This window comes from Pseudonaja textilis, chromosome 12 (genome assembly GCF_049901715.1).
Source record: "Pseudonaja textilis isolate UNSWEBS1 chromosome 12, rPseTex1.2, whole genome shotgun sequence".
In the NCBI taxonomy this organism is placed as follows: Eukaryota; Metazoa; Chordata; class Lepidosauria; order Squamata; family Elapidae; genus Pseudonaja; species Pseudonaja textilis.
In genome coordinates this window covers 5911850-5924654 of record NC_142001.1, presented here as the reverse complement: position 1 = coordinate 5924654, position 12805 = coordinate 5911850, and the positions used below count along the sequence as shown (strand labels likewise).

General features: G+C 41.6%; 1 protein-coding gene across 8 annotated transcripts in view; it reads right to left on the bottom strand.

Annotated features, from left to right (window-relative positions):
* HEPH (hephaestin) overlaps window positions 1-12805 on the bottom strand; it is a 42924-nt gene that overhangs the window by 25766 nt on the left and 4353 nt on the right. For 4 of the 8 annotated variants that reach the window (XM_026703084.2, XM_087940907.1, XM_087940903.1 and 1 more), the window contains exons 2-6: window positions 10623-10833; window positions 6682-6926; window positions 5984-6196; window positions 4470-4649; window positions 2418-2672 (exon numbers count right to left, since the gene is read on the bottom strand). In XM_026703084.2, coding sequence (XP_026558869.1) covers window positions 2418-2672; window positions 4470-4649; window positions 5984-6196; window positions 6682-6926; window positions 10623-10795 — 1066 coding nt within the window. In that variant the 5' untranslated portion in view covers window positions 10796-10833. Of the gene's footprint in view, window positions 1-2417; window positions 2673-4469; window positions 4650-5983; window positions 6197-6681; window positions 6927-10622; window positions 10834-11447; window positions 11582-12805 lie in introns of those variants that run through there. The other 4 variants (XM_087940908.1, XM_087940909.1, XM_087940910.1 and 1 more) reach the window with 2 other exon arrangements.

The following is a 12805-nucleotide window of genomic DNA, read 5'->3' as shown; positions in this document are numbered from 1 at the left end:
TTCTCCACATGAGTTTCCTCATTTCCCCTAATAGCTGTGTATGTTCCTCCACAAGCCTGTGTAAACAAGGCATTACAAACTCTTGCTAATCAAATCATGCAGGCTGAAGCCAAACACCCAGATTCCCTTCCCATCATTTTAGGGGATTTCAATCAAGCTAATTTAAGGAAAGAGCTCCCAAAATATTTCCAGCATGTAAATTGTCCCACCACAGGCAAAAATACTTTAGACCACTGCTACACAACAGTAAAAGATGCTTATAGGTCTATACCACAAACAGCTGTGAGACACTCTGACCACTGCATGATTCACCTTGTACCTGCTTACAGACAAAAACATAAAACCATGAAACCAACAATTAAATCAGAGAGGACTTGGTGGGATGAGGCAAAGTTGCAGCTCCAGGCTTGCCTTGATTGGAATGTTTTTGAAGATACCTCTGCAGACCTAGATGAGCTCACAGATACTGTAACATCATATGTTAGCTTCTGCGAAGACTTATGTGTACCAACAAAGAACCTGCAAATATATAGTAACAATAAACCTTGATTCACAGTCGTTCCAAAGAGGAAGCCTACAGAAAAGGTGACAGAATGATATACAATCAGGCCAGAAACATATTAACTGGAGAGAGCAAAAAGAAGCTACTCTGAAAAGTTAAGGAATCAGTTCTCACCAAATGAACCAGCAAACATGTGGCAAGCTCTTAAAAACATCACTGGCTATAGCAAACCTCCTTCCCAGGCAGAAGGAAATCAACAGCTAGCAGATGACCTGAATATGTTTTACTGCAGGTTTGAAAGGAAACTATAGCCACCTATCTCCACAACCAGGGGTGGGATTCAAATTTTTTAACAACCAATTCTGTGGGTGTGGCTTGGTTGGTGGTTGTGGCTTGGTGGCCATGTTATTAGCTGGGCGTGGCCAACTCAACATCACTCACATCGAGGCACACATCTCCTCTCCTGGCCTCTCATGACTGTGGGGATGCTGCAATAGTCGTAAGTGTGAAAAATGATCATAAATCACTTTTTTCAGTGCCATTGTAACTTTGAATGGTCACTCCACACAAGCAAAGTACCAGCAAAGGAGGGAAAAAAAACTCCAGAGAAGTTCCTGAGACAGGAAGTCTAGTCCTGCCAAGAATGTAGTAAGGGTTAATGGAGAGGCAGTTTCTGTAAGCAACACCAGAATGTTTCCTTCCTGCCTTCCTTACAGGATTAGGCCAGTAATTTCTTCTAACAACCAGTTCTCCAAACTGCTTAGAATGTTAACAACAGGTTCTAGCAAATAGGTGCAAACTGGTAGAATCCCACCCCTGTCCACAACCCCCATCTCAAACACACCAACAACAGCCAAGCCTCCTACAACTGGCCCCAACCCATTGGGTTCACAATCTCTGGTGATCACAGAAAAAGAAGTGCAACATCTATTTCACAGACAGAAACCAGGAAAAGCACCAGGGCCAGACAAGATAAGTCCTTGCTTAAAAGTCTGTGCTGACCAATTGGCCCCCATCTTCATCTGAATCTTCAATAGATCCCTAGAGATGTGCTATGTTCCTTCCTGCTTCAAATGCTCTGCTATCATCACAGTGCCAAAGAAGCACTCCATCAGGGAACTGAATGACTACAGACCAGTTGCTCTAACATCTGTAGTTATGAAAATCTTTGAAAGGTTTGTGCTGTCCCACCTGAAAACCATCATGGATCTACTGTTAGATCCCATGCAGTTTGCATACTGAGCAAACAGATGATGCTGTTAATATGGCTCTGCATTAGATCCTTCAACACCTTTTATCTCCAAATATCTACGCAAGGGTCCTCTTTGCAGACCTCAGTTCAGCATTCAATACCATCATTCCAGACATTCTTCTAAGACTCATGATTTAATTGGGGTAACTGCCAGAATCCTGACACAGTCATTTTTAGTTTTTTTCCCTCGTCTTTGGGAAGAGGGACCTTTTCTAAAAGCGTTAGATCTAGAAAAACTAGAAAATGTTTTAGATCTAGAAAATATTCAGTGTGATACTGTACATTTCTGCAACAACTGTGGCATCTGATTGTTTTCAGCCAAAACAAAAGGACTATCCTCTTTCATCTTTCATTATAAAGTACTTCCTCAACGATCTCAAGATGTCCTCAAAATATGATCAAAAAGTTGAGATGGCAACTGATGATGATGGCCTGATAGAATTCACACATGAAAAGAACAGCTTCTTTCACTGCACCGTCACAGCTAACATCTTGACTTTTTTGACCATATCTCACAGACAACTGTGAGAGCTCCGAAAGAGGAAAGTTTTGGGTTCAGCTCTCCCTCCTCTTCTCAAGGACTTCTACTCCATGCTCAGGCCAAGTGGAGAAGAGCTTGGTTCTCCTTGGTGGTGGGTGACTTCCAAGGGCTTGGGGGCTCACCTTGCAAATGGTCAGAAACCTCGCAGGTCAACAGCCATTTCCCAATGTTGTGAGGGACCATTTCAGCTGCCACGAAGGTTGCTGGGAAAAGGGAGGCCACATCGGACCGGTGTCCTCGACTGATCAGTGTCTGTCCATGGAAGAAGGCAGTATGGACATCAATCTCATTGCCCATCCCAAAGAGATGCCACGAGACCCGATCTCCGGCACACATTGTGACCTCAGGGAGGTTCCCAAAGATGAAACCATTAATGGCTGCAGAAAGAAAGAGAAAAGTAGAAGTGTGGGGGAAGGTTCCGCCCAGGGTTCACCCCTGAATAAGGCAGAACGGGACTGCTGTGGGTCCGTTCCTTAAAAAAGAAAAGAAAAAAAGAATTGTACTTGCATTTTCCTAAAAGGCAATGCCTCTTAATTGTTTAATAATAAACACACAGTATATGTAACCTATAGATTATTATAAAAACAATTATGTGCTTAAAAACAATCGAAAAGTTTAAAAAACACACCAAAAAAACCCCAAGAAACAAAGGAGAAAAAAAAAAACAGCCAAAAACAAATAAATAAATAAAACACAAGTATACTGTTCAAATTTTAACATCACATTACCATTCTAAAGCTTCAAGTATTAACATACTATTATACCACTCCCTTTTCAGTAATGAATTGGACCGCATGGCTTCCTCTTGTCTGAACTTGCCTGTCCCTTGAGAAAAAGCCAGAGAAGAGATGACTGGGTGTAAAAGCCAACTTTTAGAGTCTGAAGTACAAACTTCTCTTTAGAAATACATGACCATCTTCTTTGTATGGGCACAATGTTTTCCAAAGGTCTTCATAAACTGAGAATTCCCAAATGTTTACAGAATATTTAATATCACTTTAACATTTTTACGCTTAACTCCTTCAAGAAATCAATTCACTACAATACTATTTTAGTAATGAAGAATTGCTAGTTGACATGCCCATATTGTACAGTTCTTTGACATCTGGGACCAAGGGAAGACGATGGCCAACTAATACACTTTCTGGATATTTTTTGTTAAGTGGGTTTATTAAATATACTGTATATTCCTTAAAAACTAAAGCCAGTGAAAAATATTTTAATTCTCTCTTCTAAATATATAACATGTTATTTAAGTTTTATTTTTATGACATTTTAATACTTATGATAGTAATATATTGTGAACTTTGTTTCTATGAAGACCTCCTCTAAATTCACACAGGCTCTCCAGAGTTTCAAAAACTGCAACAAAGCCAACGAATGAACATATGAATCATTTAAATGTTTATTTTTCCCATTTGGCTCTTTTATTACTTTTTTGTAAATTTTCAAATATTTTATATGTTTATTGATATCTGAACAACCGCAAAAATCCCATTTGATCCTTGTTTTCCACACACACATGCAAAAGCATTTCCAGCCATCTAAAAAGAGGAAGAATTAAACATATTTTCCCAAGACAACTGCAATCAATGTTATGTTTTGACTTGCTGCCTTCAGTGCTGAAAAAATAATCACATTTTAAGTACAGTATAGACAAAACCAAGAATTTGAAGGCTTGAGTCAAGAGAGCGAAATAATAACTCTCTAGTTAAGCACACAATGCTAAATGCTATTATCAGTATCAGTTTCATTTCAGTACTTATTGAAGTTATATCCTTTAACATTTGGAAAATTAAAGCCACCACCATCATATGGGAGTTATAACTTTTAATAGTGAAATTCTGGGTATCTGTGCTTTTCATCAAAAACTAATGAACAGGGGAGGGCTACTGCTCTAAAAAATGCATCAGAAAGTGCAATATTAATTTCAAACATATAGATTCCTTCTCACAAACTTACTGGTATTTTCATCAACCTCTTAGAATCACTTTACACTTGGGTAACATACATTGAAATATCCATATATGCTAGACAAGACATTTTCCCAGGGACAATAATTCCCCTGTATTTAATAAAGTCTGAATGTTTTGTCTGCTTCTTTGGGGACCTTCTTATTCATAGGCAAAACACTAGCCCCAGCCGAAGAAGGAAGCAAAGAGGAAGGTGCTCACCATGCATTCTGTTGCTTTCTCTGAACTCTTCATCTTCCTTGTCAACCGAGTCTGGCTCAGTGCAGAAGGAAGCAATGTTTTCATCCAGGTGCCAACTTTCATTCTCATCCACCACACTAAACATCAGGAAGAAATCAAGATCCACATCATGGCGTCTTGAAGGTAGCATTTTCAGAGTTCCTGGACCAGGAAAAATCATGAGTGAATGAAGGACACCAACAGGGTCAGCTCTGGGTGAGACTTATGAGGTTTTCACCCATTTCAACTTCTCTTTCAGGATGACCTTCCAACCTGGGACTCACTGCATTCAATGCCCATACAAATGGGGAGAGAGGAAGGAGGGCTTATCAATCATACTGTTGTTGCTGCCATCTTGAATCTTTTAACCACATCCTGTGGAGCCACATCCTCTATGTCCACACATCACACTAAGGCACAGAATTGTTTATACTGTATGAAACTCCCATGACCTGTAAATCAAGGTCTGCATTTATTTCTATCTCGCTATATCATTCCATGGAATTGCAAAGTGCCATACACCTCACTAAAAACAAGCAAGTTGTTTACAATTTAAACACTACAATATTATGAAAAATATTTCTAAACTTTTTAAAAACCTGGAGCAATACGACCATCTGAGGCCAGACCAGAAAGGCAGAGCAGCATCAGTTTAATTGACATCTTTGTTGAGCAGACGTACCTTAAACTGAAGATAATTGAATTTTGGGAATAGAGGCTCTAAATTGGGTCTGGACAACTTGGGGCAGTCACCTCAGTGCGGCCAGCTCACCACTGCCAAGCTGCCTCTGCCAACTCACTGCAGGATAACTCAACATGGCGAATTTGCTGCGGGTACAACTTGCCGTGGGCACCTGGAAGAAGAGCTGGGCAGGTGGGTGAGGGGTGTGCAGAGTGCAGAATGGCGGTTGTGGCTGTGGGCTCCTCATTTTCATGTGGCCTGCCATCCTGGTTCCACCCTGAGCTCCGGGCTGTTTGGCGTTCGTGCCATTTGGCAATGATGCTGGTTGGTGAGGTGGGCAGCAGGTGTGAAAATGGAAAACCTCCACCACTCTGTGCTCTGCCCAGCTCTCCTTCCGACCGCCCACAGAAAGCTGTACTTAGGGCAAATTGGCCGCGTTGAGCTGTCCTGTGATGACTTGGCAGAGGTAACTTGGCAGTAGGAAGCTGGCCACACCGAGTTGTCCCATTCCGCCCCAAATTTCATTTAACATTGTTAAACCAAGAACAATTCCCCATTAAGTCTCAAGAAAAAAAAATCAGGCAATGATGTCTACAAAGTACAAAACATAAGCTTATTTCTTTAACATCATGACTCTGCCCATTGGTGCCTTGGATATTAAGTGTTGTCCGGCCAAAATTAGGTGGGCCACTGTGAAATAAGAATTTGCTTAAATTAAGTCTGAACCCTGGAACGCTCCAAAAAGTTTGTAGCTCTGTAAGGTCATTTCAAAAAGAACGGACAAAACCAATCCCATTTTTCAGAGTGAATTTACCTTGTTTACATATAAGCAAAGGCCCAACTAAGCCGCTGGCAATATCTTTTGGTGCGTTAACATGGGAATGATAGATCCACGTTAAACAGGCTGGATCATCAGCAGTTGGGCCATGGGCCTCAGGAACCGTCCACGTGTAAGTATGGTTTCCTCCTGGTGGGACAGCATCATCTGCCTTATGATCTCCAGAGGACCTATCAGGATACAAGGCCCCTAGAAGAAAGGATCAACGACGCTCTTCAGTCAAAGATGAGTGTCACAAGAAATCTAATGGTCAATTCCTCCATCCCTTGCGGCATATTACTTTATACTATTAACTGTAGGATAGTCTGCACAAGACCCAAGCACAGTAAATTTGTCATTTGCCTTTTTTGAGTTTCCCCTTTGCCAACGTAACATCCTTCAAACATACTCAGTTTGCCACCCAATGTTCCCAGTTGGTGACTGGACTTTCTGGAAGTTGGGGTCCTAGAAATACCTGTACAAAAGACTGATCTGGAGTCTTCAGCTGTTCTGTTCTGAATGGGGTTACCCCATCTGATGCTTTCTGACAAACTTTCCCCCAAATTTCCAGGGGTCCTTGCTGGATATTGCCAAGTGCTCTCTCTCTTCACCAGGGTGGCTTGAGTTTTTCGGTCATCTGTCACTTGCAAGTTTTCTCTCCTATGAACACCTGAAAGCTTGCAAAGGTTATTTACCTTCTGAATCCTTTGTGTAGAAGACACCATGGGGGTGAATGGTGAATGGGCGGCTGGCAAAATTTTTCAGGTGCACAATAATGGTGTCTCCCACTTCACCTCGTATGACGGGCCCAAGGAATCCCAGCCAGGCAGGCTTGGATATCTCTAATGTGTATGTAGAATCAGAGTATTGCTTGTACATCGATTTCCTGTAAATCCCACCTATCCTGTCCTTGGCAGGTTGGAGGAAACTGGAAGCTACACTAGAAAAGACAAGACAAAAGTTGAGACAACATTGGTAGCGATTTCCACCTAAACTCACTCCAGTGTTTAATCTCTGGTTGGATGCTAAAAGTCCCTCTGAAAGTTTCTTATGCTATTTGTGTGATGGCTGGTTCCTTTTAATGAAGGCATAAAGACTGAAAGCAATATACCATGGAATATTCCCTCTGATGCAAAATTTGATGAACCTGGCTGGCATATAGAACTCAAAAGACAACACTGATTAGCACATGTGAAAATGCTTTCCAATATGGTCCCTTGAGAATCACTGTTGCCCTTTAGCTAGAAGTCTAACACTCAGTCGTCCAAACAAATGGGATGGCGGGAGAGACAAGCAAAGTGTTTCTTCACTCCGAGTGTAGCTGGTTTACATAACTTATTGCTACATGGTATGGAGGTGCTTGGATTTGGAGTTTGGAGGGAACCGGAGGGGGTTCAGATAGATTCATCAAGGATGGGTCAATCGATAACGATGTCAAACCTGTTTCTAGAACCCAAGTTCCTCTATAAGGTCATCACTAATGAATGACCAAAAAGAGAGACTTGGGTTCTACAGTAGATACAGGATTTCTCTACACAAAAATAAAGCAGGAACGAGAGGAAGGATGGAGTGGGTAGGTAGAGAGATCTTGTGCCCACCTGGAGAACTTCTAGAGAATTTAATTTCATCTGTCATCATGGGAAACTGAACCTAGCAGGACTTGTCCCTAGATAAAAATGTGCTGGCTCAGCCATCGGGATGATCAAAAAGGCCTGTCAGGGTCCCAGGTAACAGACCCATATCAAGTAAAACTCCGAGGCAGGCAGATTACTCAAAGAATAGCTTTGTTGGGTGTATCATATTGGCACAGATCTGGTGAAAACTGACTCGGAAGGTTCCCGCATTTTTCACCTAATTAAAAAGTAAAAGTTTGTCACTTTCTCAAAACAGTCACATGGTCCAATCACGATTCTGTCAGGTTGCCTGGTGACATCACTCCGTCTTCCTCTGACCAGATGTGAAAATGTCCTTGGTTCCCAAGCAAAAGTATTTTGTTTTGGCTACAAAATCCCAGCTATCTAAAATCCAGCCTCCCTATCCTTCAGCTCAGGCACTTAGTAGAGTATATCCAGGAGTGGGATTCTACCAGTTCTGTCCGGCTCTGTAGAACCGGTAGCTCTGAAGAGCAGCAGACATAGAACCGGTTCTATGTCTGCTGCTGTTTTGGCCCACCTGCCCACCCAGGCTCTTACCTGACCTTTATTTCCTGCTTTTTCAACCTCAGCTGCCGTGCGAGGCACAGCTGCGGTTGAAAAAGCAGGAAAAAAGTGCTTTGTCAAACACTGCTTCCTTGCACACAAGCGCTGCTCTGCTGTCCAGGCAGCAAGCTGACGAAGATTTACACGCACGCACAGTGTGCAGGGAAGCACATTGTAAATCACCGAACTGGTAGTTAACCCTGTCGGATCCCACCCCTGGGTATATCTTATGGCTAGTGGCTTAATTTGACTGAAAGCCTCACCAGTTGTTCCAGAGAATTAGAAAACACTTTTCAAACCAAGGCCCACCAAACTCTTTGACTTAAATGCTACCCTAGCAACATTCTAGAGAGTAGGTGAGCTGGGGTAAGATGTGGACTGATAAGACCATAACAAAAACTAACCATGACTTGGACATGATCAGTTCATTTAAAATAAGAGAATTAAATACAATTTGAATGTTTGTTCTCTGTTTACGGGATCATTATTCCCTGATGTCACATGAAAATTTACAGTTCACCAGTAGCATGATAGAGCCCAAAGAACTGTCCATGATCCACAAGCGACAGAACACAGAGGTCTGATCCCTGCTTAGTCACTTCCGGCTCCAACAGCTGGAAATACTGGTAGAAAGGCTGTTCTGCTGTAGCGCAGAACTATACAACCTCACCTACCATTAGGCATTTTATCAATCTCCCCAGCTAGAGATCTAAGTCCAGGTTAGCAAGGGGTGGACTTTAAGTTTCTATCTGCAGTGAAGCAGGAATCTCCCAACAATCAGTAAGATTTCAAACCATAGCCATCGTTGAGCATTTGGGGCTGAATAGTTTGAATGTAAGTCCACCCCCAGAGAATTTTAAAGGTCAATATTCAATTAAGACCACACGTTTTTTTCTTTTGAGGTTGATGGATAAATAGCTGGACAAAAGTCATGGAAGTTTGTTTTTACACAGTGAGATTTCTATATGCACAAAAATGGAAAAATTCAGCACCACCCATGATGGAGGGATGGATGGTGAAGATGAAGGTACTTGTTGATGATGGCCAAAATGGCTTATTTGATCAGAGAAAAGGCAATATCTGTGTTTATTGCTGAATGGAAACCCCTTGCAGACATTTTGTGTGAAACAGAAAAACTGAACTTATGATGTATGGTTTGAATGAATAGACATAATAGATTATAGAGAGAAGCGAGCTATGCTATCATCACAGAACAAGAGATTAATTTATAATTGTACTTAGAATTGCTGTAAAGAAGATCATTCTATTTTCTTTTCCTTCCCTGCCTCTTTTTAGCTTTCTCTTGGATTTATTTCTTCCCCCCTTATATTAGTTTCTACTAGTTTTTAATCTTTTTAAAAAAACCTTTAATAAAATGATAGGCGTATAAAGAATATAACCCAGCTTCATCAATATATTATAGTGCAGCTTTACCTCAGTTGTACAGGCCTTCTCATGAGGCCTCTCCAACTGTCCCTCCAGCTCCTTCACATATAAGGTACAGAGGAGCATTTCTTTTGCAATTCTGCCCCCACTACCAACCAACTTCACGGGAAATAACTGATTTTCTTTTTAAAGTAACTGAAAGCCAAATTCTTTAAAAGAAGCAGCTGATGGGAGCTTCAGGTCAACTTGCAATCATGGTACCAAGGAAAGGAAATGGAGCCATTCCCTTAAAGCTTCCATTGGGTTGTTAACTGAACTAAATGAGGAAGTTTCCCTGTTCCCAACAAATCCAGACACACACACACACACACACACACACACACACACACGGCAGATGCTTTGACCTAAGCACAACGGTCAAGAAAATGTCACCATAGAAAGCACAAAACAGCCTCATCATAAATTCAATGGTGTCACAGCAAATTTGGCTCCAAATCTTATCTGTAAAACTAAGTAATCAAAATGTTACAGTGGTAGACTCAAAGAATTAGCCACTTGCTGACAGATATGCCTTTGAGACTTCTAAAATACCATTTAGAGTTCCCAAAATTAAATCCTTAAAGCATGCATCAAAATATCCCAAATCTCATGAAAATTATGAGGAATATTGCCTGAAATCCTGGGTGTGAAATGGCTGAAAATTGTGAAAATTAAAAATCCTCCAAAATTTCAATTGAATTGTATTGTTTTCCCTTGGCGAGGGTGGAATCTGCCCTCTGAAAAGGTGATAGCTACTTTCAGGAATGGGAAACTCTGAGAGGAGAACTTTTGAACGTTTTTCTCTGATAATCAACAAACATTTTGTACATTATAAATATTGTAGCGTGGAAATTCTCCCATTTCTTAATAGGTCGGCCATCGCACCTCACAAGTTGTGATACGTGAAGCACATTTCAGCACAAACCCTGCAGTACATTTGCGTACACAATTCGGAAGTGATTTGATGTGCCCAGGTTGTGCTGGCTTGTGGAGATGAAGAAACTGGGACTCACGAGTCATTTGCAATGCTTTGTCCAGTGATTGCATTCTTTCCCAGCGGAGCATAGTTCCACTCCCCACTGCGGATCCCCACATAGTAGACTCTGGTAGCTCCGTCCGACAGAAGAAGCAGCGAAAGGAAATGCAGGCAAAGGACAGGCAACCATATTTGCTGGCAGGAGCACATCGAAGCGAAACGCTGAAAGTTCCTCCAGGCCTTGGGATCTGAAAAAAGGGATGAGATAGAAACCTAGGACAACATAGAATAGCAGGGTTGGAAGGGACCTTGGAGGTCTTCCAGTCCAACCCACTGCTCAAGCAGGAGACCATTTCAGACACAGTCTTGTTGTCCAGTCTTGTCTTAAAAGCTTCCACGGATGGAGCACCCACCACTTCTGAAGGCAATTTCCGTTCCACTGTCTGACTGAATAGATAAGCCTCGTCTAGGGAGGATTGTCTTTATGAGAAATTCTTTTGCAGGTTTGCAAATCATTTGACTTTGTTGATCTGCTGACTGTAACACTAGTTTGTCTCCATTTCTTTTTAGTAGCCTGCGGTTGCGATCTCTACAAATCACAAAACGAATTCAAACGTTTCCTGCTTACAAATTCCAACGGATGAAATCCACCTGCACCATGGTTTCCCCAAAACTCCCTTTTCATTGGAAACAATTGGAAAGGTTCAGGGGACAGTTGAGGCCCTTTGCAGCCAAAACCTTTCTTGAGAGTTTGCCATTCCATTGACATGTCCGTTTGCATTTAGAACTGCAGCCTTGGTAACAACGTTCCTTTTAGTGAACCCAAAGGGTTTGCCATTAAGTTAAAAGACGGTTCCCTTACCTTGACAAAGAAGAGAGAGGGTTAGAAGCAGAAGCCAGGAGAAAGAGCGAAGAGGTGCTCCAGAAGCATTTCCTTCCAGCACCTGAAGTCCCAATGAAATCTTCTGAGAACGAAGGAAGACCAGAGGTGCAAAGTCTCACTCGTAAACCTGCGGCTGACTGTGGGCCTTTCTGCAAGGAATTTCCGGGAATGGACTAAGCAGGGTGCACGCGTTTATTTGCCTTGCATCTCTTTCATTTTTAATTTAAATAACAAGGACAACCTTGGCGTAGTTTCACTCAGATGGCAGGCTAATTTATGATGGGAGGAGTCAGGGGATATTATAGCAATAAAACTTAGCTTTGTGATAAAAAAAGGCGGAAATGACTAAGATAGAGAGACTAAACCTGATACTTTCAAGAGGCTCTTCGGCACTCTGAATTTGGTAAAACACAACACCCCAAAGGATTATGAGCCATGGTGGTGCAGTTGTTAGCATGCAGTGCTGCAGGCTATTTCTGCTCACTGCCAGCTGCTCGCAGTTTGGCAGTTCGAGTCTTACTGGCTCAAGATTGTCTCAACTTTCCATCCTTCCGAGGTCAGTAAAATGAGGACGTAGATTGTTGGGGGCAAGAGACTGACTCTCTAAAACCACGTAGAGCGGGCTGTAAAGTGGTATGCAAGTCTAAGTGCTCTTGCTATTAAATTCAGCAGTGATAGTACAATAAAAATTATAACACAGATAAAAGCTAAAGAAATAAGAAGACCCATACCATGTTAATATAGAACTAGCTCAATGTATTGTTAAATATAAATCATATGGAAACAGATGCCTCTCTTCTCATGCTTAGAATAGAAAGACGTTTCAAAATTGATTTACAGAAATAAATCTGTTTTTAACAACAGGTGTGTACTTTCTTACCTGTATAGGAGTACTCTTAATTAGCACTATTCGTATGTTTTAAGCATTCATTTAAAACTGAAAAAAGTAGAAGAACTTCCTTGCGTGTGTATCCAATGACACATCAAGATTTTTCTGCTGTATGAATCGAACTGGGTGTGCATTTTTTCCCTCTATTTTCCTGAATCAGAGAAATGATTCTCAAAGGTCATTTCTGGACCTTTATTTTAGGGGAAAGATTAGTACAGGTCAGATCATGTGATCCTTCTATAGCTTTTTGGAAAGCTCGCAAGCAACCGGTGATCAGTGCACAGGTTGACTCTGGTTAGGAATGAGCCTTTGGCAGGATCGGTTTCTAAATTGCCTCAGGATCTCTGGGTCCAGCAGAAACTTTTTTGAAGATTTGATTGCGGAACAGGACACTCTTTCTTGAGAGATAATGTCATGTTTCTCAACCTTAGCAGGTGTAGACTTCAAC